This window comes from Gymnodraco acuticeps, unplaced genomic scaffold (assembly GCF_902827175.1).
Source record: "Gymnodraco acuticeps unplaced genomic scaffold, fGymAcu1.1, whole genome shotgun sequence".
Taxonomy (NCBI): Eukaryota; Metazoa; Chordata; class Actinopteri; order Perciformes; family Bathydraconidae; genus Gymnodraco; species Gymnodraco acuticeps.
Window position 1 is genome coordinate 2,774,019 of NW_022990947.1, and position 24,081 is coordinate 2,798,099.

Genomic DNA, 24,081 nt, shown 5'->3' on the forward strand with positions numbered 1-24,081 from the left:
TAATTTGTTGACATATCTTTGCCTTTTCTGCAGTTTATGCAGTCATCAACAACCTTTTGAGCAAGTTTTCTTCCTCGTATGATCCATGCCTTCTTTCTCACTTTAAGCAAGGTTCCAGCCACACCATCATGTCCAGCATTGTGCGCCTCTCGAGTCAGCAACATTGATACCCAGGAATCATAAGGTAAAATGGGAACACCACTTTTGTCTTCATTGAAACCTTGGAATCTGCCCCCACAAAGCAAAAGCCCGGAGATCTTGTCCCTGTAGACTACGAGTCTGTCTGTGGTGGTGTTAGAGAATGATACACCTGCTTGGGCTGACAGTAAAATGTCTCACAGGGGATCTTCTCGCTCCTTTACAGAGATGACTCCCGAAGAGGATACTGCCTCCCACTTTGACCTTTCCACAGATTTACTGGGTTTGATGAACTTTTTTGCTGCCCTCCAGATCCATGCAACTGTCTTAACCAATCGGCTCAGCACATTGAACTGCTTGACATTCACCAGGTTCTGGATAGCTGACCCTGCAGGTGGTCTCCTCTCTGTTTGGATCGGGTTCTGCTTTTGCGGTGGTTCCTGTTTCTCTGCCTTGGCCCTCGTTAGCGCAGCAACAAATGCCTTCTTTGCAGCCTGTTGATGCCTTCTCTGGCAGTGTCAGCGAGGTCCCTTGCAGATTTGATTGGCCACTCTTTCGCTGGCACGTTCAGAAACTTTGGCCCATTTTGCCACTCTGAGTTCTCGTCCAGGTCTTGAGGGCTTGCTCCTCTGGTGATTATGTCAGCGATGTTGTATGGACCAGGAATCCACCACCAGTCAAGTATGTTTGAGTTGTTCTGGATTTCGCCGATCCGATTTGCAAAGAAAGTCCGATAACCATAGCTTTCCCTTTGTATAGCACCAAGGACTGTTTGGCTATCAACTAGATGATACCACCTTTTCACTTTGATACTACTGTGTAACTCAAAGTACTTTTTCAGGCGAGTGGAAAACACGGCTCCACACATCTATGCTTTGACTGCATCACCTCTGTGGTCCAAAGGAGTCAGTTTGGCTTTGGATTCCACCAGCCTGACAATCGGGCCTTCGTCCATGTTCCATCTCAGATACAGTACTGCTCCATAAGCATGCTCGCTTCCATCAGAGAGTGTGATTGCACAGGGTTGCTCTGTAAAGCCTGGGGGGGTTAGTGCACTGCTGAACTTGACTTTGCAAAGTTGGGCATACTCCTCGAAAAGCTTGATTGCATCTTCCCTGAGCCCATCTGAAAGTGCAATGTCCCATGTGTTCTTTACTGCACAACTTTTGCCTCTTGCCTCCTGGAAAGCCCGTCGCACCAGAACGGCTCCTTTCTGTTTAGCAGGAGTTACCAGTCCAACTGTGTCATTTAGTCCTGACACTTGGCTCAGCAGTTCTCTTCTCGTCAGAGGGTTTGGTGTCTGGGCTCGGATTTCCTCCTTTAGAAGGTTTTGACCTAGTCGCATCTTTTTCTTTCTCCTGGAAAGGTTTATTCCAACCATGACATGGAGTTTGTCCTCTTCCACCATGTAGCCCAAACCAAGCGCCTTATTGTTCTCCTCACACATTTGGTTTGGAAGAACCATGGTCTTTCTCTGATCCAATTCCAACTCGTTTCCGCATTTCTTCCCCCCACTTTGACCAGAGAACGCCCATGGCTTGAGCTCAAACCCTCCGGCCTTTGGTATCTGCTTCACATTTTCTGTGATGGTATACAGCTGCTCACGATCGTTGTGTGAAGTGAGTATGTCATCGACGTAGCTGTCCTGATGAAGTACCTGCCGCTCCTTTTTAAGGTGGGTGAAAGGAGGCAGGTTAGCTGTCTCCCGCATGGCTAGCTGTGTGATGCACCCTGCAGGTTTATCTCCGATGTTTACCCTGGTGACTGCATAGTCCTCCAGCTCTTGATCTTCGGAGTCCTTCCAAAACCTGCCGACGACCTGCTCGTTTGGTGGAGGCTGCCTTCCAATGACCTCTTTGTCTTGGACAGCAGCTGCCCTCATTGACCGGGCAAAATGTGTCTTGGACTTGTGAGCCAACACAGTAACATCCTCAAAGAGATCAGGGTGAGTTCCTCCAACAGTCTTCCCCAGAGGTCCGTTCCATAGGACTAGGTCTCCAACAGCTTTGATTATTTGAGGTGCTAGTTGACCTTCTCTGTGGCTTATCAGCAGACTTATTTCCCTGGGTCTTTTCAGTTCACAGAGTGGTATGTCTGGAAATAGTTTTTGTAATTGCTTTGGGGTCACACTTCCCTGAACATCTGCTATGCTGTCCAGACCATAACAAACCAATTGATGTGATTTGAGGGTGCCCTTGGGAGTATTTACTCTGATCTTTAGAAGGTATCTTCGGGTCTCCACGAAAACCTTCATCCCTCCAATTCCATGGATGACAAGTGTGATTTCTTCACTCCTTCGGTTCAGTTTCTTTGCAGCCTCGTGGGTTATATAGTTTGTTTCGGAGGCCAAATCAATTAATGTCCCAACTTTTTGTCCAGCATTGGCTGTGACTTCAAGAAGCATCATCAGCACCGGTGGTTCCTTTAATCCACTCTCCTCTAGAAGTCCTAACTGGTCTTTTCTATTGCTGAGGGTTCTTGACGCAGTATTTGAGAACACATCCCGACACTGTTTCGCCAATTCCGGAGGTAGCTTGTTGAGGAAGTCTTCTTGGTACTCTATACATCTCCTCCCGTCTTTATTTCCCTCTGAACCAGGTCCGCTTTTATTCTGACTTTCTTGGCTTCTCCTGGCCTTGGTGTTGGGACATAGGTAGAAGTGATGGTCGGGAACATGCTCATTCCTGCAGTCTTGATTCTTACACAGAAAGCCAGGTTTACAGTCTGAGCTTCCATCATGGACCTCAAGACATCTCCTGCATGCTCCCAGTTTCCTCACTGCACTCTTCTTCTCTGTTAGCTCCAGCGCTCTAAACTTTCTGCAGAAGTAGAGCTTTCTCTTGTGTTTCTCGTCTCCACAGATTACACACCCTGCCTGGTCGTCGGCCATTTTGGTAGACTTGGTCCTGGTATGCCTTGGATCAGCCTTGGCCTCCATTCTGCATGGTTCCTCTTCCCTCAGTTGCTCGAGCTGCTCATATATGCTCTCTTGCTCTTTAAGGAAAGTCAGGAGACAGTCAAAGCGATTCTGTGTCGGACCAGAACGTTTTCTCTCAGTGGCATAGACAAGCCATTCTTTCTTGAGGGTATCTGGGAGTTTACTCTCAATGGATTTGGTTACTAGTGGATTTTTTATAGCTCCTGTGTCCCCAAAGTCACTCAAATCTTGAAGAGCTTTTTCCACAGTTGTAGTCCAGCGTCTCAGGAGTTCTTCCAGTTCCTGGTCTCCCGGTTTTTCACTGTCAAGTTTCGCTGGTTTTTTGCAGACTCCCCATTTGAAAGGGACTCGAGGCATCTACTGGACATTAATAACAGGATTCCACTCCGCAGCTTTTCTTTTAGACTTTTTATTTAGTAGATTATGCAGATTCATGCAGGAGCTTTAATCAGCTTCATTCAGCAGCTTTATTCAGCAGCTTTATTCAGCAGTTTTATTCAGGTGAAAAACCTTTAAACAAGAAAGGTGCATTTTAGTGATCAAAACAAACTCAACATGTAAATAAACCTCTATCAAATGCTTCTAACAAACAAAATGAACATGAATGAATAACTTTCTCCCCTTTTTAGCAGGACTCTTCAGTGGGTCAAAACAACAGGATTCTAAGTAAATCAAAAATGAAACTTTCCAAATATAAATCCCTCTCTCCCACCTATCCCTCCGAAGATAACCAACAGAGCGTCCAAGCACAGAATGCCCCCCACAACCAGCGCACCATACTGAAACCTACTCTCTGAGCAATGCTGCGCAGAGTTTTGACAAGACACGTGACACACACGCAAACAATCCAAACAGAACATAACATCAGCGGCTCTGCGGAGCTCTTACACAACATTTTGATCTGCTCTTACCGGCTGCCTGTCCTGACTTAGTAAACAAATGCCTCCTGTCTGCATGCTTCCGTCTCCCTGGATCGCACACAGCAACTATTTAAATACCTTCTTCCTACTGCAGCTGGGGCTCTCTGATTAGGGTGATTGCACCCAGCTTGCTAGAGAAGGCAGGACTGCCTGCGATCGTTTACACCTGTTGACTATCCCTACTAATTGGTGACTTGTTTTCTGACTACTTAATAATAATAATAATATATTTTATTTATAAGCGCACTTTTCATTTGCGTAAACAAAACTCAAAGTGCTACAAAATAAAAAATTACAAAGGGTGAAACAAAACAACAAAAACAATAAAAAACAATTTAAAAACAATTAAAACAACATAATAAAAGCTGTGACATTCATGCCGGCATGGCATAATGTGGGGGATTTAAAAATCTAGTTAAAGGCTATTCTAAAAAGATGCGTTTTTAGGCCTTTTTTTTTGAAAGCCTCCAAAGTCGGTGGTGTCCTCAGCTGGTTTGGGAGGGCATTCCACAGTCTCGGAGCAGCGGAGCAGAAGGCTCGGTCTCCCATGGTCTTCAGTTTTGTCCTTGGTGGGATGAGGAGGTTTGCCTTTACTGAACGTAGGTTCCTCGTGGAGGTTTGTGGGGTGAGCAATTCCTTGATGTAGGAGGGAGCATTTCCATATATGCACTGATGAGTGAAGAGGGTGATTTTGTAGTCAATCCTGAGTGAGACCGGGAGCCAGTGCAGTGATTTGAGGATGGGTGTGATGTGTTCGTACTTCCGCACTCTCATCAGGATCCGAGCAGCTGTGTTTTGGATGTATTGCAGCTTCTGGATGTTCTTGCTAGGAATCCCAATGAGAAGTGCGTTACAGTAGTCCAGCCTGGAGGAGACAAAGGCGTGGACAAGCTTTTCAGCATCTGGCAGACTGAGTGTGGGGCGGAGTTTCGCAATATTTCTCAGGTGGTAGAAAGAGGTCTTGCATATTTGCTTGATGTGGGCCTCAAAGGTCAGGTGAGGATGCATTTTAACTCCCAGATTGGTAACCGTTGGTGAGAGTGGAATGTTCTGACCGGAGAAGGTGATGCTGGTGATGGCGGATGAACGGACCTGATGTGGAGTGCCAATAAGAATGGATTCAGTCTTGGAGCTGTTTAGCTGGAGAAAGTTGTGCTTCATCCACACCTTTATCTCCTCCAGGTGCAGAGGGGGTTGGGTTTGCTCTGATGTAGAGCTGTGTGTCATCAGCATAGCAATGGAAAGATATTCCATGCCGGCTGATGACACGACCAAGGGGGGGATATGTATATGGTGAAAAGGGTGGGGCCGAGGACTGATCCTTGGGGGACACCGCAAGTCACAGAGTGAGTTCTTGATTTAGCCGCTCCTAAGGTGACGTGCTCAGTCCTCCCGGTGAGATAGGAGGTGAACCAGTTTAAGGCAGAGTCAGAGAGTCCAATTGTAGTGTGAAGACGGAGGAGTAGGATGTCATGGTCGACGGTATCAAATGCTGCAGTTAGATCCAGGAGGATGAGGAGAGATGGAGATCCGGTGTCAGCTGTCATCAGCAGGTCATTGGTCACCCTGACTAACCCCCTAATCGCACCAGGAGCGTCTGCGCTGCGGCTGCGCCGCGCTGCGCCGCGCTGCGCCGCGCTGCGACCTCCTCCTGCGTCCTAACCCACCAGGCGCGTTTCAAAACGTTGCGGAAGCGGAGCGTCTTGTGTGCAGCCTCGCAGTTGTTGGATGAACATTCCACTTCCTGCCTGCGCCGCGCTGCGCCGTGTCAAAAATAGGATTCATCCTATATTTTAGAAATTCCTTGCGGCGAGGAGCTTCTGGGACGCTTCGAGCCGCGGCGCAGCGTGTCTGGTGGAATAGCACCCATTGACTAGAGTGGCCGCGATCGCTAAAAACGCCGCAGCCGCAGCGCAGCCGCAGCGCAGACGCTCCTGGTGGGATTAGGGGGTAAGGCAGTTTCTGTACTGTGGCCCTGGCGAAAACCAGACTGGAATTTTTCAAAGAGTTTATTCAGTGTTAGATGTTCCTGGATCTGAATGGCAACTACTTTCTCCAGTACCTTGGATAGGAATGGCAGGTTGGAGATGGGTCTGTAATTGGCTAGGACTGCAGGGTCTAAAGTGGGTTTTTTGAGGAGTGGTTTGATGACAGCAGCTTTTAATGGTGGTGGAACATGACCAGACTGGATGGACTGGTTTATCACTGAAGTGATCAGCGGACTTATGGCACCAATGTTTGATTTAACCAAAGCTGTGGGAAAGGGGTCCAGGGCACAGGTGGAGGGTTTCATCTTTTTGATGATGGCCTCAACTTCATGTTGCGAGATGTTAGTGAAGCAGCAAAGAGGCTGGGTCGGTCCAGGCTGGGGGTTGACGGTCAGGACTAGCAGAGCAGCGGAATTTGAGAGGAGAGAGCGGATGGTCTCTACCTTTTTCCTGAAAAATGTGATGAAATTATCACACTGCTCCTTTGTGGTGTCTTTGTGTAGCGGAGTCTGAGGTTTAAGGAGATGGTTTATGGTGGAAAAAAGTAGCTTGGAGTTGCCAGGGCTATTGTTGATGATGGCGGAGTAGAATTTTGACCGTGTGTCTCTGAGGGACTTTGCGTAGGCATTTTGGTGGTCCCGGTATGCCTGTCTGTGAACAGAGAGGCCTGAAGCCTTGAAGCGCCGCTCAAGGACACGCCCCGCTGTCTTCATTTTCCTCAGCTCGCAGGTGTACCAGGGGGCTGAGCGTGAGAAAGTGACTGTTCTGGTTTTGACAGGGGCGTGGAGATCCAGGAGACTGCTCAGAGATTTATTGTAAAAATCCACAGATTCATTTACTGATGTAGGAGTTATTGTGGAGAGATGCTGGAGATCCGAGGTCATGGTTGATGTTTTTCAGATTTCTGAAACGGATTTGACGCTTGGGTTTGGTGTGGGGTAGCAGCAGTGGCAGCTCCATTGAGATGGCCTTGTGATCCGACACACCTAGATCGTAAACTGATAGTTTACTAATGGGGGCAGAGTTTGTGATTACAAGGTCCAGTGTGTGTCCCCTAGTGTGTGTGGGGACATCAACATGTTGTGTTAGGTTGAGGCAGTCCAGAAGGTGTAGGAACTCGGCTGCATAGTGACAGGAGGGGGTGTCAACGTGAATATTGATATCTCCTAGTATTATAATGTTGGCAGAGGTAGCGCAGAGTGTACTGAGAAGATCGTGGATCTCTGGGATGAAGGCAGAGTTGGGTTTGGGTGACCGGTAGATGAGAAGTATTGTCAGTGAGAGGGGGGGTTTACATTTAAATCCAAGGCATTCAAATGAGGATAGTACAGGCAGAGGCAGGGTGGACAGTTCCAGTTATTTTCTGTGTATTATTGCTAATCCGCCACCACGACCAGTGCTGTGAGATTTTTTCAGGTAGCTGTAGCCAGGGGGACATGCTTCCTTTAGGGCACAGTAAACCTCTGGCTGTTGCCACGTTTCTGTGAGGCACATAAAGTCTATTCCCTTGTCCATGATGTGGTCTTGTATGAATACCGATTTGTTTGTAAGGGATTGTGCATTAAATAGTTATATTTTGACTGTAGATGAAATGCTGAGTTTCTGTAGGGTCCGCAGTAAACTATGATCCACTCCACGTTTTCCGCACAGCTCAGTGTGTAGCAGTCTCGCGGTATTTCCCATGCAATTTACACCGAGAGCATCAGCGCTTTGATGACGCGGCAGACGTGCGACAGTGGTCCAGATGGAAGGAATGGATGATACAGGCGGGCACGGTTGGTTGTAAACAAACTTTCTACGAGAGCCTCTGTGGATGTAACGAGGTCGGCGTAGTATTCCAAGTTGTTTGATGGCTGAGATGCACGTTGGGGTTTTGTAGTTGTTGAGACTCAGCAGTTGCGGGATGGAATACTTTGACATCATGCCGGTGGCCGCAGGTTCTCGCCTAGAGCTAGCCGTTAGCCATAGACAGAGATTGAAGACTGTTTGGTAGAATGAGATGTTGATCCATAGCATGGCAGGAGGAGAGGAAGCTGGGAGAAGCAGTCTGTGTCAAAGCAGGTTAGTCAGCAGGCTGTTCGAAGGCTAACTGTGGAGGCAGCTGTCCTAGCCGGCTAGCTGTGGAGGCAGAGCACTAGGGCTAACCGCACCGGGATAGCTGAAAGGCTGTCCGGGAGATACTTCACAGTAGCAATGGTAGAGGAAGGGATACAGTCAGCTAAATATAAAAGTTAGTCGTTGAAAGGTAACAACAACAACAACAACAACCACAAAACAACTTAAACCGGAGCTAGCAAGGAGAAAGCGGCGAACAAGCAGCGCCAGCGTCCATCTTCTTGGGAACAGGCAAAAATCAATTCTTTGGTCGACTGGAAGCCAGTGTAAAGACTTCAGACTTGTAGTCTGTTTTTACTCTTGTATTTATTAAAGCCTTACGGCCCGTCCACACAGCGGCGTGCGTTGAAGCTTCCAACGCTTCTGCCCATTCACTTTGAATGGGGTGACGTCACTTTTAGCCGAACTGCATTTTGGGAAGCGACGTGGAGCGTTGCTGGCGTCAAAAGTTGAGCAATGTTCAACTTTTGACGCCTCGATGGAAGCGTCAGCCAATGAAATCCCGTTTATGCAAATCTTCCAGCACAAGCACTAGCCAATCAAACCGCGTGTATGCTGGGAGAGACTACGCAGGTCATTTCCTCATATTCAAAAAAATGGAGGGAAAATTCATTATAGCGGTAGTGAATCACCCGGTGCTGTATGATCAGTCTCTGTTGATCTACCGGGATACAAACCGGAGGAGCGAGGCATGGAGGGAGGTGGCAGAGACATATGGCGTTATATTTGTGCCTCTATCCTGAGCGCGCACTTGAAAAATGTTGAGCACGGAGAAATATATTTTCTCTCGTAAAACTCCTGCTCCGTGCGCAAGCAGACTGCTGCACGCGCTCTCTCTCCCCCGCTCGCTCGACCTCTCCAGCCTGCGCGCGCTCAGCTTTGCCTGCGCTCGCTCAGCTTTGCCTGCGCTCGCTCAGCTTTGCCTGCGCTCGCTCAGCTTTGCCTGCGCTCGCTCAGCTTTGCCTGCGCTCGCTCAAGTTGTCACAGCGTTACAAATGTGCCACAAAACCAACCAATTGGAGAACTCGAGAAGGTCAATTCTGATTGGCTGGTCGTCTCCAATCATATCTTCTATCTGAGATGAGAGAGGGATTTTCGGTTGCCATCAGGCTGTTGACGTTCTTATTACACATCTATCGTTGACATTTACAGGACATGACAGACTCGAATGAAGAGAATAGCACGCCACAGTGTCAGGTGAGTTATACATTTCTAGTTTTCTGATATCATGTTATTGTTTGCAATGCCTGAGTTTGCTAGCCGGCAACATAGCTATAGGGGTAGTTTAAGCAAACCGCTAACAAACCGTAGCCTACATGTAGCTACATGAACCCTTCTGAGGTATTGATTACTTGCAGTAAGCATTAGAGGTGGCAGAATGACAAAACATGTTTCTCTCTCTATCACAATGTTGGGTTGACCAGAACCTGGACAAAACTTCTGTTTCCTGTTCTACAATGGGCATATGCTTGCGTTAATTTTCAACCGGACAGATGAGGCTAGGATACCGGCTAAAGTTAGCAACACACGTTAACCATGAACAGCCTATTAATCCGTTCTCTTAATGTTATTTCTTCCAACGTTGTGGAATTAGAGAAAAGGGGCTTCTTAACGTGCTTTTATCCGGGGTGGAGGGAGTTACATATTAGTTAAATATAACATTGGGGCGTGTGATTGTAGTGGGTGGAGAAATGAGGATATCCATTTTGGAGTTCCAGCTAGTATAATATAGTTAACGTTACACAATAATAAGGAAGAGAGCTATTTGTGTGATACATCGCCATTGATATGGATTTAGAGTGGATATTTGAGACTTCCAAACAGTAAACAAAAATGTAACTTATGGGTGAGTGTTTTTAGCAGAGCCATATTATGTCCTTGTGATTCTGTTGATTATTACCTGTCTGTATTATATTGCAGCTCAGCTGATGTTGGATTGATGGCAAAGCCGGGAGAGGGACTTAAGTGAGAGCGAAAACACAAGGTACGTTTAAAATAGGTCAGCAATTTCCCATCCTATAGGTTGCTAGATGTATCTAACCCTTTCTCCTGTCTCCCTCTTTCAGCACAAGAACCCCAGGGGGATTCAATGGAGCCTGAAGACCTGCAATGAGACCCTCACCCTGCACCTGAGTCTCAACTCCCAGAGCTTTGCAAGCCTCTCGCTGTTCCTTATTTTGATTAAACAGACGTTAAGCTTCCCAATGGTGTGGTCTTCGTTTTGTGAAAAATATGATTACCTCACATATGTTGTTGCTGTTGTTGTCTTTTGTGATAGTTAAATTGCTCCTGTTGACTTGAACCAGCCATTCTTTCCTCCTCTCTGTGTCAGTGGGGAAACCTTACATTCATACTCCTTTCTCTGAGCGCTTGGAGCATCCCCCGGCAGCACAGAAAACCATGGGGGAGACGATATGCCAGGACAACACGGAGGAAAAGGCACAGACAAACTGCATGATATGCTATTCAATGTTTATTGAATTCCATTTATTTACAATGGATGTTCCTAAAACAACACATGTATCATCATCATCATCATCATCATCATCATCATGCTGCTGGTAGTCCTTTGATAGGCTCTTTAACCAAGGCAACGTTAGCCTAACATGTATGTTAACAGGTAAGATAGCTGTTCACACTGTATATTTTCTACGTTGTAATGCTATGTTATTTCTATTTAAGATGTTTACATTTTCGATTGTTTAATTCTAGTCTTTTAACTGTAATGTACAATGCCTCCTTGTCTTTTGCTGCTGCAGCGTAAACATTTCCCCAATTGGTATCAATAAAGTAGGCTACTTCTTATTTTATCTTAATCCTCAAATATTAGCACATTTAAAAAAAAAAAAAACACATTGATGTAACTACACACATATCAATATGTTGTATAAATATTGCAAATCAAAACCTTTATTGACCACTAATTACCAAAAATTGCATTTATATCCTGTTATTAATGCATTCAAATCGTGATTCAATTGGCCCGCCACGAACTTCCGGGAACTTTCTGAGTCTCTCTGAACCACGTGACGATCAAGCATTTTGGACTTCCGCTGTTGCAACTCTTCTCTCTACATGGCGCTGGACCAGCTAATCAGAATTGACCTTCTCGAGTTCTCCGATTGGTTGGTTTTGTGGCACATTTGTAACGCTGTGACAACTTGAGCGAGCGCAGGCAAAGCTGAGCGCGCGCAGGCTGGAGAGGTCGAGCGAGCGGGGGAGAGAGAGAGCGCGTGCAGCGGTCTGCTTGCGCACGGAGCAGGAGTTTTACGAGAGAAAATATATTTCTCTGTGCTCAAAACTGTTCAAGTGCGCGCTCAGGATTGAGGCACAAATATAACGCCATAGAGACAGTGGGTGAATCTGGTAGGTTTTCGCCTGTTTGGGGATTTTATATCCAGTTTACTTCGTTTTAACATTGCTATTGCTTTGTATGTCGGGGGCAGGAGATTCATGTGATTGGTTGTTGGTCGCGTTGCTCGCAAAAAATCCCCAAGCTTCAGATACGCCCACCTCCAAGCGTCAACACACACTGCTGTGTGGACGCTCCGTTAGGCTCTGTTTGACTTTACAGTAACGGTACGTCCACACAGCAGCTTTTCAAAAATCTTGAAAATCTTGGAGCTGGGCGTGTCTGAAAGCTTGGGGATTTTTTGCGAGCAACGCGACCAACAACCAATCACATGAATCTCCCGCCCCCGACATACAAAGCAAAAAACCCCGGGGATTTTATGCGAGCAATATATATATATATATATATAAACTCCCCTAACAGGCGAAAACCTACCAGTTTCACCCACTGTCTCTGCCACCAGTAGCGTGGCGTGGGGAAAAAATTAGGGGAAGCCAATAATACGTCCTTTCTTTTGGGTCGGGGGTGTGGTGGTCAATGTAATAACGTAACCAGATGAGTGATTACAGCACCCGGTATCATTTTACACACATTTGTATCATACAGATGCAGGACTTACACACGCCTGTTATCTAACCGACAGCTCCGCACGCACTCTCCAGCCCAAACTCTAATAAGCATTCATTCACAAACTAAATCAGGAGACCTTTAACGTTTTACGTCCAATTCGCTCCTTTTTTCCTTGCTGTACACAGCTCCAGTTTGGGCATCGGCCTGTCATCAGATTGTATTTGGTGTTGCTGCTGTAGCGGAAGTTTAGTAAAATTATTTTTGATTAAATACTCCACATCTCCACCCTCCATAATTGCACTTGCTTCAGTTGCTTGCTACTTTCTAACGGCGGTGAGAGTGGTGCAGTGACGCTATCTATCTTCTATCGATTAGATTTATGATTCGAAAATTATAAAAGTAGGGTAGACATGTGGATATTATCCGGCTGAACAAAACGTGCATTTATCTAACAGGTTCGTTTTCCATTGACCTTATTTCGAGCTATTTTCCAAAATCCTATGTAGAAATCCCATTGCTTTTTTGTCGAGGGAAACCGAGCGCAGCTTACTTCCGGGTTTTAGGAAGCGTCACTGCAACACTAAATTGATGCGATTTGATTGGATTGTGAGGCAAGGGAAGCCAGCCGCCTCTGGCTTCCCTTGGTATGGCCCTGACCAATCACAGGTTGGCAGGGGCATGACGTGAGCCTCATCTGATTGGTCAATCCCTTCATTTTTTTTCACCAAGGGAAGCCAATTTCGGCTGGCCTCCTCTCGAAACAAAGAGTGCCATCTACTGTTTCACCATAACATCGACAGGGGCGCTGTTTCACTCTTTGTAAAATACTCAATGAGAATGGGGGAGAGACGGGCCGGCAGCAACACACAACAAAGAATTTCCGAAACTAAACGAAGTGTTTTTATTTATTTATTACAATTATTACTACAATCCAAAAAAACAGGGGAAGCCTGGCTTCCCTTGGCCTCCAGGAGAAAACGCCACTGTCTGCCACCTCCCTCCATGCCTGGTTCCTCCGGTTTGTATCCCGTTAATAGTTCTGGTCGTAAAGAACCGGGTGATTTGCTACCGTAATTTCTCGTTTGGAATATGAGGAAATGAACTGCGGTCTGGTTCTCCCTGCTTACACGCGGTTTGATTGGCTAGCGCTTCTACTGTCAGATTTGCATAAACGGGATTTGATTGACTGACGCTTCCAGCTCAGCTTCAAAAGTAGAACATTGCTCAACTTTTGAATCCGGGAAATCTTCGCTTCGCTCCCCCACAATGCAGTTCGGCGAAAAGCGAGGCAAAGTGACGTCATCCCCATTCAAAGTCAATGGGCAGAGAAGCGTTGGAAGATTTGTTTAAAGCTGCTGTGTGGACGTACCGTAATAGAAAAGCTGAAATCCAACTACTTCCTGTGTCTGTTCTTATTCTCGTTAATCTCCTCCTTTCTTCATTTATTTCCTGCATTCCAACATTCCCTGTGGAAAAGTTCATTATGTTTCTTCATCTATCACTCCATCCCTCTCTCTTCTTGTTCTTCTTTCTTTTCCCTTCTCACCCATCTTCACTATCTCTCAATCTCCAGTCCTCTTATCCCTCGCTCCTCCATTATCTCTCTCTTTCCAACTTCTTAAACCTCCCAATGTTCCAATTCCCACTCCCCTAAAACCCATTCACAATCCATATCATCTCCCCCTCCTCTCTTCATCCTTCCTCTGCTTTGTCTCAATCGTCCTCTGGAGTGCTGTGAAGGCCTCACGTAGGACGAGGACCTAAACAGGTCTTGGTTGATTTACCATCGGCTCAATCTGGCAGATAGCTCTATCTAAGGAATCGGAGTAATCTTCATCATCATCATCATCATCATCATCATCATCATCATCATCATCATCATCATCATCATCATCATCATCATCATCATCATCACTGAAGTCATTACGGTAGATTGGTGAAAGCTTATAGGCTTGCATTATACAGCTCCTTACTTCCAGGATAAAGATATATGTAGCAGAGGTGAATAAATGAAGGTATATTTTATCATAATTTCTGGAGACATTATGCTAAATAGGCAGACGGTGATGGGGAGACATTAAGTGATGGGCCGGTTCCAGAATGGAGTCAAGCATACAGTATGTGAGAGAAGTGAAGACATTTTCCATCATCAATAATATTATAAAACATGTATGTGTGCTTGAGGAATAGTATCAGCAAAACCATGGCCAGGAAAGTGTCAACAGGTACAAAAATAGCTACGCTTGCAGGTTATATTAACTAAATGTAAGTTATAATACAAGATAATTAATTGGTGTGAACTTTCTAGCTGAATGGGTCAGATCCATTTCACTATGTTTATTCAAAAGAACACATTTGAAATTTAAATCCAATAAATGGGTATTTCTTTCGAAAAGGGGAGTTTTACAAATGAGTGCTTTTGCTGAGGCACATTTTCTCAACGCAGTATAATCCAAATATGTACATATGTATGAGACATTTGACTTTGTACATGCTAGACTGCCCTCTCTTCCTCCTCCTCTTCCTCAGCCTTGGTTGCCTGTTACAAACATGCATTGGTGACATTCATAATCATCAATATTAGGCCAAAGGCTTCATTGTCCTGTTGAAAGCTGATCAGCAAAGAGTTAATCAAATCAAATCAAGTTTTATTTATATAGCACATTTATAAACGATTTTTGGTCGAGCCAAAGTGCTATAATAAAAATAGCCTACAGTAGAGACACTTTACCGAATTAAGTTAAAAGGATAGTGAATCACTGATGCTATATTTTCGTTCTTTTTTTATTATAAAGAAAACAAGCTTTACCATGCTTTCTTTACTGGCCTTGATTTCAGTTAGCATTGCAGGATATTTTTCAAAAACAGTGTTTTTATTTAAGCTGCCATCATCATGCGACTTGGGAGTAATGGTAATATATAATGGGCATGGACATGTGGGAAAAGACTCATTTTCTAAAGTGATCCTTCCCATAGTGCAGCCAGAAAGTCATAGAGACAGAAAATCACTCAAACTGGCAATCCACTCAAATCTAAAATCACTCAGCAGTCATCAGAGACTCTTGAGGCCTGACAGAGAGTAGCTGTCATATATTCACACAAGGACACTTACATCAGCCCAGTCAGGTGTGTGTGTGTGTGTTTGTTTGTGTGTGTGTGTGTGATTCTGCACTGGGATGTATGTGCCTAAGCATGCAAATGTGAAGTTTGTATTGATTGTTTAAGATTGAGTGTGAGAATATTTATATCTGAATGTGTGCCATGCACTCTCACTTATGTGCTGCCGTGTAAGGGCTTAAGAGCCATTCCCCTGGTTCAAATTATTTCATTGTTGACTAAATAAAAATCATTATCTGATCTGGCTTGATATTATAAAACCCCCGCTCTGGACACATACTGTAAACAACGTTATGAACAGTATACATTTAAATGGTATTATGCATTAAACAAATCCGTATGACATTTACTGTCCCTGATGTTTATTCTGATGGACAGATATGATGCCTCATATTATCAGCTCCTACCATCATGCTCTGTGTCAGTAATTGACACGTTGCAGTCAAGGGGATGCAGAGGTTAAGTTATTAAGAGCGCAAGTAATTGATACTTAATTTCATTCCTTTCTTTTACAAGTCAGCACAACAGACAAAGCTGAGCTGTCAGAAGCTCTTAAGGTAAAAGGCCTGCCTACATCACACACACAAAGGACTGAGAAAAAAATTATTTATTTCCCTCTTGAGACCATGCCAGAAAAAATAGAGAAGATCACAGTTGAGTAAGGCATTGCCTTAAACGAAGATGCCATTATTTCAAAGAGTGACATGCGGCATGCTCGTCTTTGATATATGTGTGACACCAAGTTAATGAGATATCAAGTCTGAGGTGCAACACCTCTTAGTTTATTGAACGCCTTGATCATTGACTAGAATGGGAGAGACGCATATATTACCCTGTGACAAGACTCACCCTGCAGAATTCGCCTGGCTTAACATTAGGTGTATGTGTGTTAGGTGTATGTGTGTGTGGGTGTGTATCAATGCCTGTGAGTAAATGTCTTGGTGTATAAAGCATACCGCTTATGGACATGTGTTTTTGTGTGCATATGAGCGCCTCCACACGCACAGGCGTCTGTGCGTGCATATAAGTGATACCAGAGACAGCTAAGACACTGACCCGTTCTGACATAATATTATTCTGCTGCAGGGGATCGAAACTGAAAAGGAAGAAAATCCATAGTGTACAGGAGACGACGAGTAAGAGGTTTATTGTGAAAGAGAAAAAGGCCTGAGAGAAAGATCGTGAGAGGAAGAGGCAAAAGCATCCTCAGGAAAAGGAGACACTGAGGGGGGAAATATATCAAGTTCTTAACCTCACAGGAATCAAATATAGCAAAGGGACTGGATGAAAGAAGATAAACACATCCAAATAAATCAAACGGAGACACAGTACAAAATATGTCTGAGTCTGACTGACTCATGGGGTCTGTTAATAAGATCATGGCCTTCCAAATAGCCTCCGGCTTGAGAACACTATTCCAGGTACTGTTCACTGCCTTCCAAATGTATTTGTCAGTGTGAGACGAAATTATAACAGGTTTAAAGTCTATTCTCAAGGATTAAAAGTATGTGTTTGTGAAGTCAATTAACCTTTTGACACCTTTTTTCTCTATCTGGCCATCTCCAAGGTAAAATTCTACCTCAGCAATTTTCTCTAAAATGAATATTTTTCCAGGCACTAAATACTAAATGTGAAGGAAAATATAACTGTTAATTGAAATTAAGCTCCAATTTATAGTACTGTGTATACAATTTAATTAGACCGTTAAACATACAATGAAACATTGCAACAGTTTCACTGATGATGCCACTGCAGCAGAAGGAAAACATCAGCCTGTGTCATGCAGCTGAGAGAGGGGGACGGCATCAGTGTATACCACTAGAGTGCACCCTGCAGCCTTGAATACAACAGTGATGAGTAAGAGACTCACAGAGACATAGGGAGGTGCAGAAAGGGAATATATAAGGGGTAAAAAGGAAAAGGACAAATATGGAGAGGGCGGTAAAGTAGGGGAAACAGAGTCAGAAGTTATATAGGAGAATTTGGTGGTGCAATAAAACAGATGCAGGATAGAAAAAAAACATCAAATCAGAAGAGACAAAGTCAGAAGGAAAGGTGTGCCTCCCTCTTGTGCTCTTTGGCTGTACGGGGCTTGCTGCCACTGTCATGTAAAGTATCCATGAAAAAAAGTATCTCTCCATCCTGCTCATGAACATCCCATGATCCAGGTCTGTCTCCTGTCACTACTAGCTTCGCGCACTCTGCTGCTATTGAAAAGCAGTTATTTTGATATGATTTACTTATCAATGATCAATAAGTGTCAGTGGATCCTAAAAGATCCGTCCACCCTAAATAGACACTTTACCACAAAATGAAAAATATAAATGTTCTTAAATTAAATTGTTTTAGTGTGAGATGCCAATTGTTTTAGAAACTGAGTGTAGATATATCTGCATTCTCTCTAATATAATGGGACTAGATGACACTTGTGATGAGTTTTTATTAGGGTAAGTAGTTCGTAAATGAAGCTGCTCACAACATGATCTGAGGATTATCTTGTGTAACCAAATCACCTTTTCTGAAATGAGACATTGGTGTTGAGTTTTAAATATATTTTCTGACGCTTTGAGAGCCACAAGCCAAGTACAATATAATGTCTATTCTATTGTGTTTTAAAGAAGGCAGAAACCCACACACCGAAACAATCTAGATAAATAAATAGGACCACGGGTAAAAGGAAAATATGTATTTGTCATGAGATAATCCCTTTTTGGTCTGATGCTGCCATGGCTACCTTACCCATCTAGCAAACTGATGCCTAACATGACCCTGACAGCGTCATGTAGTGATACTGCAGTACCATTTTGGCTGCTCGTTTTGGGAGCTGTGATGTGGCACTGATGTACTCACAGGGTGGAACTGATTCTCCCCACTCCCTGTAGCCAATCAGTGGAAAAAACACAGAGTTTGACTTTGATCATGCTGGCCCGGCATACGGTATCCTCAGTGGTAGCAGATATCATATAAAACCACACTGCTACCTCAAATAGTGCAATGATGACACTTTCAGCCTGTCCAGAAATGTCAACAAGTGAAACTGTGAGGACATAATCCTTCTGTACAATGTTGCTCTATGGTTCCTATTACTAAGGGCATTTCAAGACCGTCTTTTCTAAATGTAGTCACTTTGTGGGGGGCACTTGATGTAAACCCAAATGATAATTGTATTGAAGTTTGAAGGATATAAGAATTTCCATTTAAAACAAACTTAACAAAAACGAATAACTAATTGTATACTAATTTAGTTAGATCGGAGTGTTTTATCCTGCTTTTGGTGTTAAGTAGGTTATGATGAAGATTAATGTATTTTTAATTTACACATACATTTTCTTTTTAGCAATAAATGACAGATGTATTCATAATGCTGGACACTCTACTAATTAGTTATATGCACTAGATTAACACATCTGCCAACAAGCAAAGTGTGTGATTGAATGTTAATAGTGGCGTGCTTATATGCTGTTTTGTACAGCATTTATCCCCTCGTTTTAAAAACACCACCCGCCACTTTAATCACTCCTCCCAACACTTCCAACGCTGGCTTCAGTTCAAGTCTAATATATTCTGGAGGGAGGGGGGGTAAAGTGAGATCCTCACTGGAGGAGCGCAGAGGGATGCAAACAGAAAGCGGGATGCATGCAAATGAGATGAAGCAGTCAGGTATTTATGATGCTGGTTAATCACTGAGGGAATTAAGTATTTAACCATGCGCGCATTATCTGTGTATCGTTAACATAGTTTAGATAGATTTATTCCCTATCAACACAGACGACCCTGTAGCATGAGCTGTATATCAAAACAGTACTGAAGCTGAGCCGTGTACCATAAGGACTCACTGTAAACCAGGAGGTTATTACATTTGCTATATGTAATAAACATAAATTAGGAGTTTTACAAGCGATTGCAATAATGCATTATGTCTCTCAACCTTACTGGCATTATTACATCACATATACTAAATAATCCCTATGTGCAAAGCAACGTGACACTATTTACCTGCTGTCCACGTTATTCAGTGACAACAGCACTTGCATACAGTGGGTACATGCACTGTTTTATGATTGGTTTCGACATTTAGAATAATGCGCGGCAGAAATGCTCAAGAGAAATTGAAGAGCATGCATGCACGACAATTCTTGCAGTGGGATCCAATCACAAGGTTCACCTTGTTTCAGGGCAAATGTCAAGTCCTACTATCAAATTAGTAAATGTCAATATGTAAGACAAATTTGATCGCCTAACACCTGCTCTTTTAATTGCAGAAAATAGGTTTAATTTGAGGTTTTATTCATAACTTGAATTGAACCACTATCTGTTAATAATACTGTATGTTCAGAAGGCTTAATACAAGATTGAAAACTGAAGTGACTGAGAATATAAGTCAAGTATGTGGCAAGCTCAGAGACTGATGTCATTTTGACCTTCAGGTTGATTTGATAATAAAAAGCAATATATTTGTGTTCCCAAGAAAGGCAAGGTCAAAAGTTGCTTGAATGTGAAAGCTTTGCCCCTCCGTAATAAATAATGTATATGATGTTTCTGCCATTCTGCACCTTGTCCCCAGTATTTCCAGACACAACATGATCTCATTGTTGTTTGAAGTTTCAAAGGCCATTTGTTAAGAGATGACAATTAATGAAAAAGTCCTACCTTGCGAATGCCTTCTTTTGACTCCTCAACGTTGTTTTCTCCCCCTCCGGTGCGGTTAATCATGCGCCACATCTGGGAGTACATGGGATCTCTCTCGAAGGGGTTCATAGACTTGTAGCGGACCTGATCATATACTGCTGAGTCCAACACTGTGCCATAAGGCAACTCCGTCTGCTTGGATAAGTCCTGGAGGGACCTGGCGAGAAAAGTGGTAGATAGAGTTAGTCTTTGTTTCCAGTCATCCATTCACTTTAAGCGCAATGCAGACTCTGGAAGAATGGTTAGCTTCACATCTCACATGGGGCTCACTTCATCCCCTGGGTATTACTATTGTGGTGATACTGCAGGTACTTGGTGGCTACAGTAATGGATATAGCAGTGCCCTGTTTCCAATAGAATGCTCTCTCTGCAACAAGTATCCACAATGCACTGCAAGGCTATTTCCTCTACTGCAGTGATGACACTTTCTAACATGGATATGGAGTGAATAGTCTGTCCAAGAAATAAAGAGTTGATCCTTCTGTACAAAGCCAGTCCATAGTAATCAATCAAAAATAAATATGTTTCAATGCATATTAACTCACTAGTACTTTCGAGCACTAAAATGTATTATTATTCACAAAAACGCAAGAGTAAGTCAAGTGACTACTTGTGATGGACTGGCTGTTTTGGGATGATGGTGTACAATGTATTGAGTTCAGAGTGCATTTAAACAGCAGACCTGAAGCCGTGCCTTGTTAAAGGACACTTCACAGGTGTTTTCGTCTTCTACAAACTTGTATTATCCTGGAAGCTCTACTGTGTATCTCAGCATGTATTTTAATTCTTATCCATCATTTTTAAGAGTGGATTAAATAGGATGAAATATACTGTAACAATATAATCCAAACAGTTGACACAGAGGTAAACACATACAAACATGAAAAGCAAGTGCACATCCAATGACCTGGATGAAATCCCTCAATCTGGTGATTCAGTCTTCGCACTTCAATGTTTGCCCTTATGGGACATGGTGAATGATTGGGTCTTTGTTACTGTCTGAGTATCTCCCTGTGGAAGTTGAAAGCCCTGGACAGCGGGCAGTGAACAGAACACACAGAGAGTTAATGAAGTGTCCAGCTGTATGTGGGCCACCATATATTTTCCCTTAAAAGAGTGGTTTAGATCTAAACTCGGTAACACTTTATATTAAGGTACACAAATTAACCATCAACTAGTTGTTAATTAGCATGTATATTGGCTCTTTATTAGTCATTATAAAACACTTATTAATGCCTTATTCTACATGACCATATTCTACAAGTAATAAGCCATTAGTTGAGTTTTTCCTCAATAACCCTCTAATTAGTGCTTATTTGTTGCAAGTAAGGAAGTTGTTGTACATGAGTTGTGGTCTTAATATGCGCTGCTCAATATGGGCCTAATAAGGCAGTAGTACCACAAGAATAGTTATTCTCCCATAATAACACTTAACAAATATGATCTCTTCTTACAAGACATGAAACTATAAGTGTTAATTGTGTCTAAATAACTCAAAATTAGGTATTTATATCTAAGAATATGTTCCCTATTTTAAAGTGAAGTCTTGTTCATAACCAATAAGCTATTAGTTTGACTCTAATTGTCCTGAACATGTTCCCCATTCTAAAGTTGCCTCCTCTTCACACTTTGTAAATATATTATAGCATACAACTACTGAAATTAACCTCAACAGTACATGAACAAAGTAGGCACACGTTGAAATATCTGTTTTATTAATGAACCACTGAAGAGAGGTTCAGACACATACCAAAACATGTTACGTTTCTCCAAGGCTGAGAACACATAATGCAGCCTGTACTTTTTTTTTTAACAGATTTTATTTATTTGTGATCATACTGTGTGACCTGCTTGTATGTACTTACATAATAGGTGTACTGTTCTCTCTATGTGTTGTACTGTCTCAGTGTGAACATAGATTAAACAGCCAGCCAAACTCTTTTGAGAGCCAGGGAATGAGCAGCCATGCTCCTTTATTGACTTATTTGCAGTCCACTGACATTCAAACGGAGTGAAACTATACAAAAATAAGTTACAAGGCACTTAATAATTTCATACATGCAAGTGTAACATTAACTAGGGGTGTAACGGTACACGTACCGAAATTATTCGGTACGGGCCCTTCGGTTCGGTACACGTGTGTACCGAAAGAATATAACGTTAAACGTAAAAAATTGAGAACGTGAACAACTTTTTGGAAGTAATCTCAGGTGCTGCGTTGCAGCATTCAGAGTAATTTGCTCACATTGGGTTCAACGCGTCATAGAGCGAGCAAATCATTTCATTGGACGAGAGGCATACTATGAGAGCTGGTCGAGGGATGCGTTCAAATGTAGTCAGTAATTTGAGAAACTGTCGAAATGGCGAACGCAGATAAAGTTGAGCTCGAAAATCCTCCAGCATCATTGAAGTCTCCGGTTTGGGAACATTTTGGTTTCGCAGTTACGTACAAGGATGACAGATAAAGACAGGTGGACCGAACCAAAGCTGTTTGTCGGCATTGTTCAACTAAAATTGGTTACGCGGCTGGCAATACATCAAACTTGCACACTCATTTGAAAAGGCATCACCTGAACATGAATATCACCGGTACCAAAAGAAAAAAGACTGAAGTGCAAACCCAACTCCCACTAGCATTTAAGCCTCCACCACCTGCAAAAAGTTAAGCCAAAGCTATTACAAACACCAAATATCATTATGTTGCCATGTTAGCAAAGCGCTACCTGGCTGTATCTGCTACCTCTGTCCCTAGCGAGAGGGTGTTCTCCACAGCAGGAGACATTGTTAGTGCCAGCAGATCTGCCCTTTCAGCAAGCAATGTGGACAAGTTCATTTTTCTTTAAAAAAACATGAAAATACAATGACAAGCAACTTGCAAGTCATAATGTCAAACTGGCTGCTTAGGTACTAGTACAGTACAGTTAAAATACAGATTATTTCAGTTCATCGAAATGCTGCACCTTAATGTTTATTTCATTTTGCCTTTATTTGAGTGAATATTCACAGTTTAATAATAATTAAAAACCCAAAACTAATAGTTTATGTTTTGTGAGTACTAGTACAGTAAAGTTCAAATACAGATTATTTCAGTTCATCGAAATGCTGCACCTTAATGTTTATTTTATTATATTTTGTATTTATTTGAGTGAATACATTATTCACAGGTTAATAATAATAACAAATAAAAAAATGTTTTGTGATAATTTTTCTGCTGTACCGAAAACGTACCGAACCGTGACCTAAAAACCGAGGTAGGTACCGAACCGAAATGTTTGTGAACCGTTACACCCCTAATATTAAAACATAGGACCACTAAGTGTAAACAAGGTAAATATAGCTAATGCTAGCTGTACAATAAGCATGTATACAGGCTAGTATGGCTAACGCTAGCATGTATGGCTAACGCTAGCGTGTATGCTAACGCTAACGCAAATGCTAGCGCGAATGCTAACGCATTTTCTCATTGTGTTTAAACCGTTTAAACATCTCCAAGTGTCATCACATAAACACAATACATGTTACTAATCCTTACAGTGTAAGTGTAAGGCTTACACTTACAGTCATTGCTTTCGGACTGAATTGACCCTTTTACTCTTCAGGTTGCAAAGGGAAAATTAGTAGCAGTCTACTGCATAGGTCTACTGCCATGCTATTCTGTTCACTTTCTCCTACTTCCTGTAGCCGGTTTCCTGTCCAACCTTCAGTACACATTTTACATTACATTACATTACATTGCATTTAGCTGACGCTTTTGTCCAAAGCGACTTACAATAAGTACATTCGACCAGGAAGACACAACCTTGAAGAAAATATATAAATGTGCAAATATGAAACATACAGGTCAATATCACCTTGCTATTGGTAGCTGAACTGTCGATACCCCAACACATATTCTTAGATATAAATACCTAATTTTGAATTATTTAGACACAATTAACACTTATAGCAGGGTTGCCAACTCTCACTCTTTGGTTGGTTATTGAGTTGACTGCTGCTCAAGCTGTCGATCCGCCCCCGCCACTATTAACAACGTTAACAGACAGCAGAGCAGTGGGAGCCGGTTGGTGAATCCCCAACCCGTATTGCGCATGCGCAGATCTAAGATCCAGTAGAAATGATAAAAAAGTAAAAGTCTGCTGCTTATTGTTCTACTAGGCCAAAATAGAGTCAAAGAGTATATGAGAGTGAGAGTGTGTTAATTAATATATTTGGCAGTTTGGAGTAAGTCTGTAGATTTGTTTGTGTGTGTGTGTG

The 24,081-nt window shown here is 43.0% G+C and overlaps 1 protein-coding gene across 1 annotated transcript in view; it reads right to left on the minus strand.

The window, feature by feature from the left end:
- grid2 (glutamate receptor, ionotropic, delta 2) overlaps positions 1-24,081 on the minus strand; it is a 548,550-nt gene that overhangs the window by 66,641 nt on the left and 457,828 nt on the right. The window contains 1 exon segment of the mRNA XM_034234858.1: positions 19,789-19,984. Within this exon segment, the coding sequence (XP_034090749.1) occupies positions 19,789-19,984 (196 nt within the window).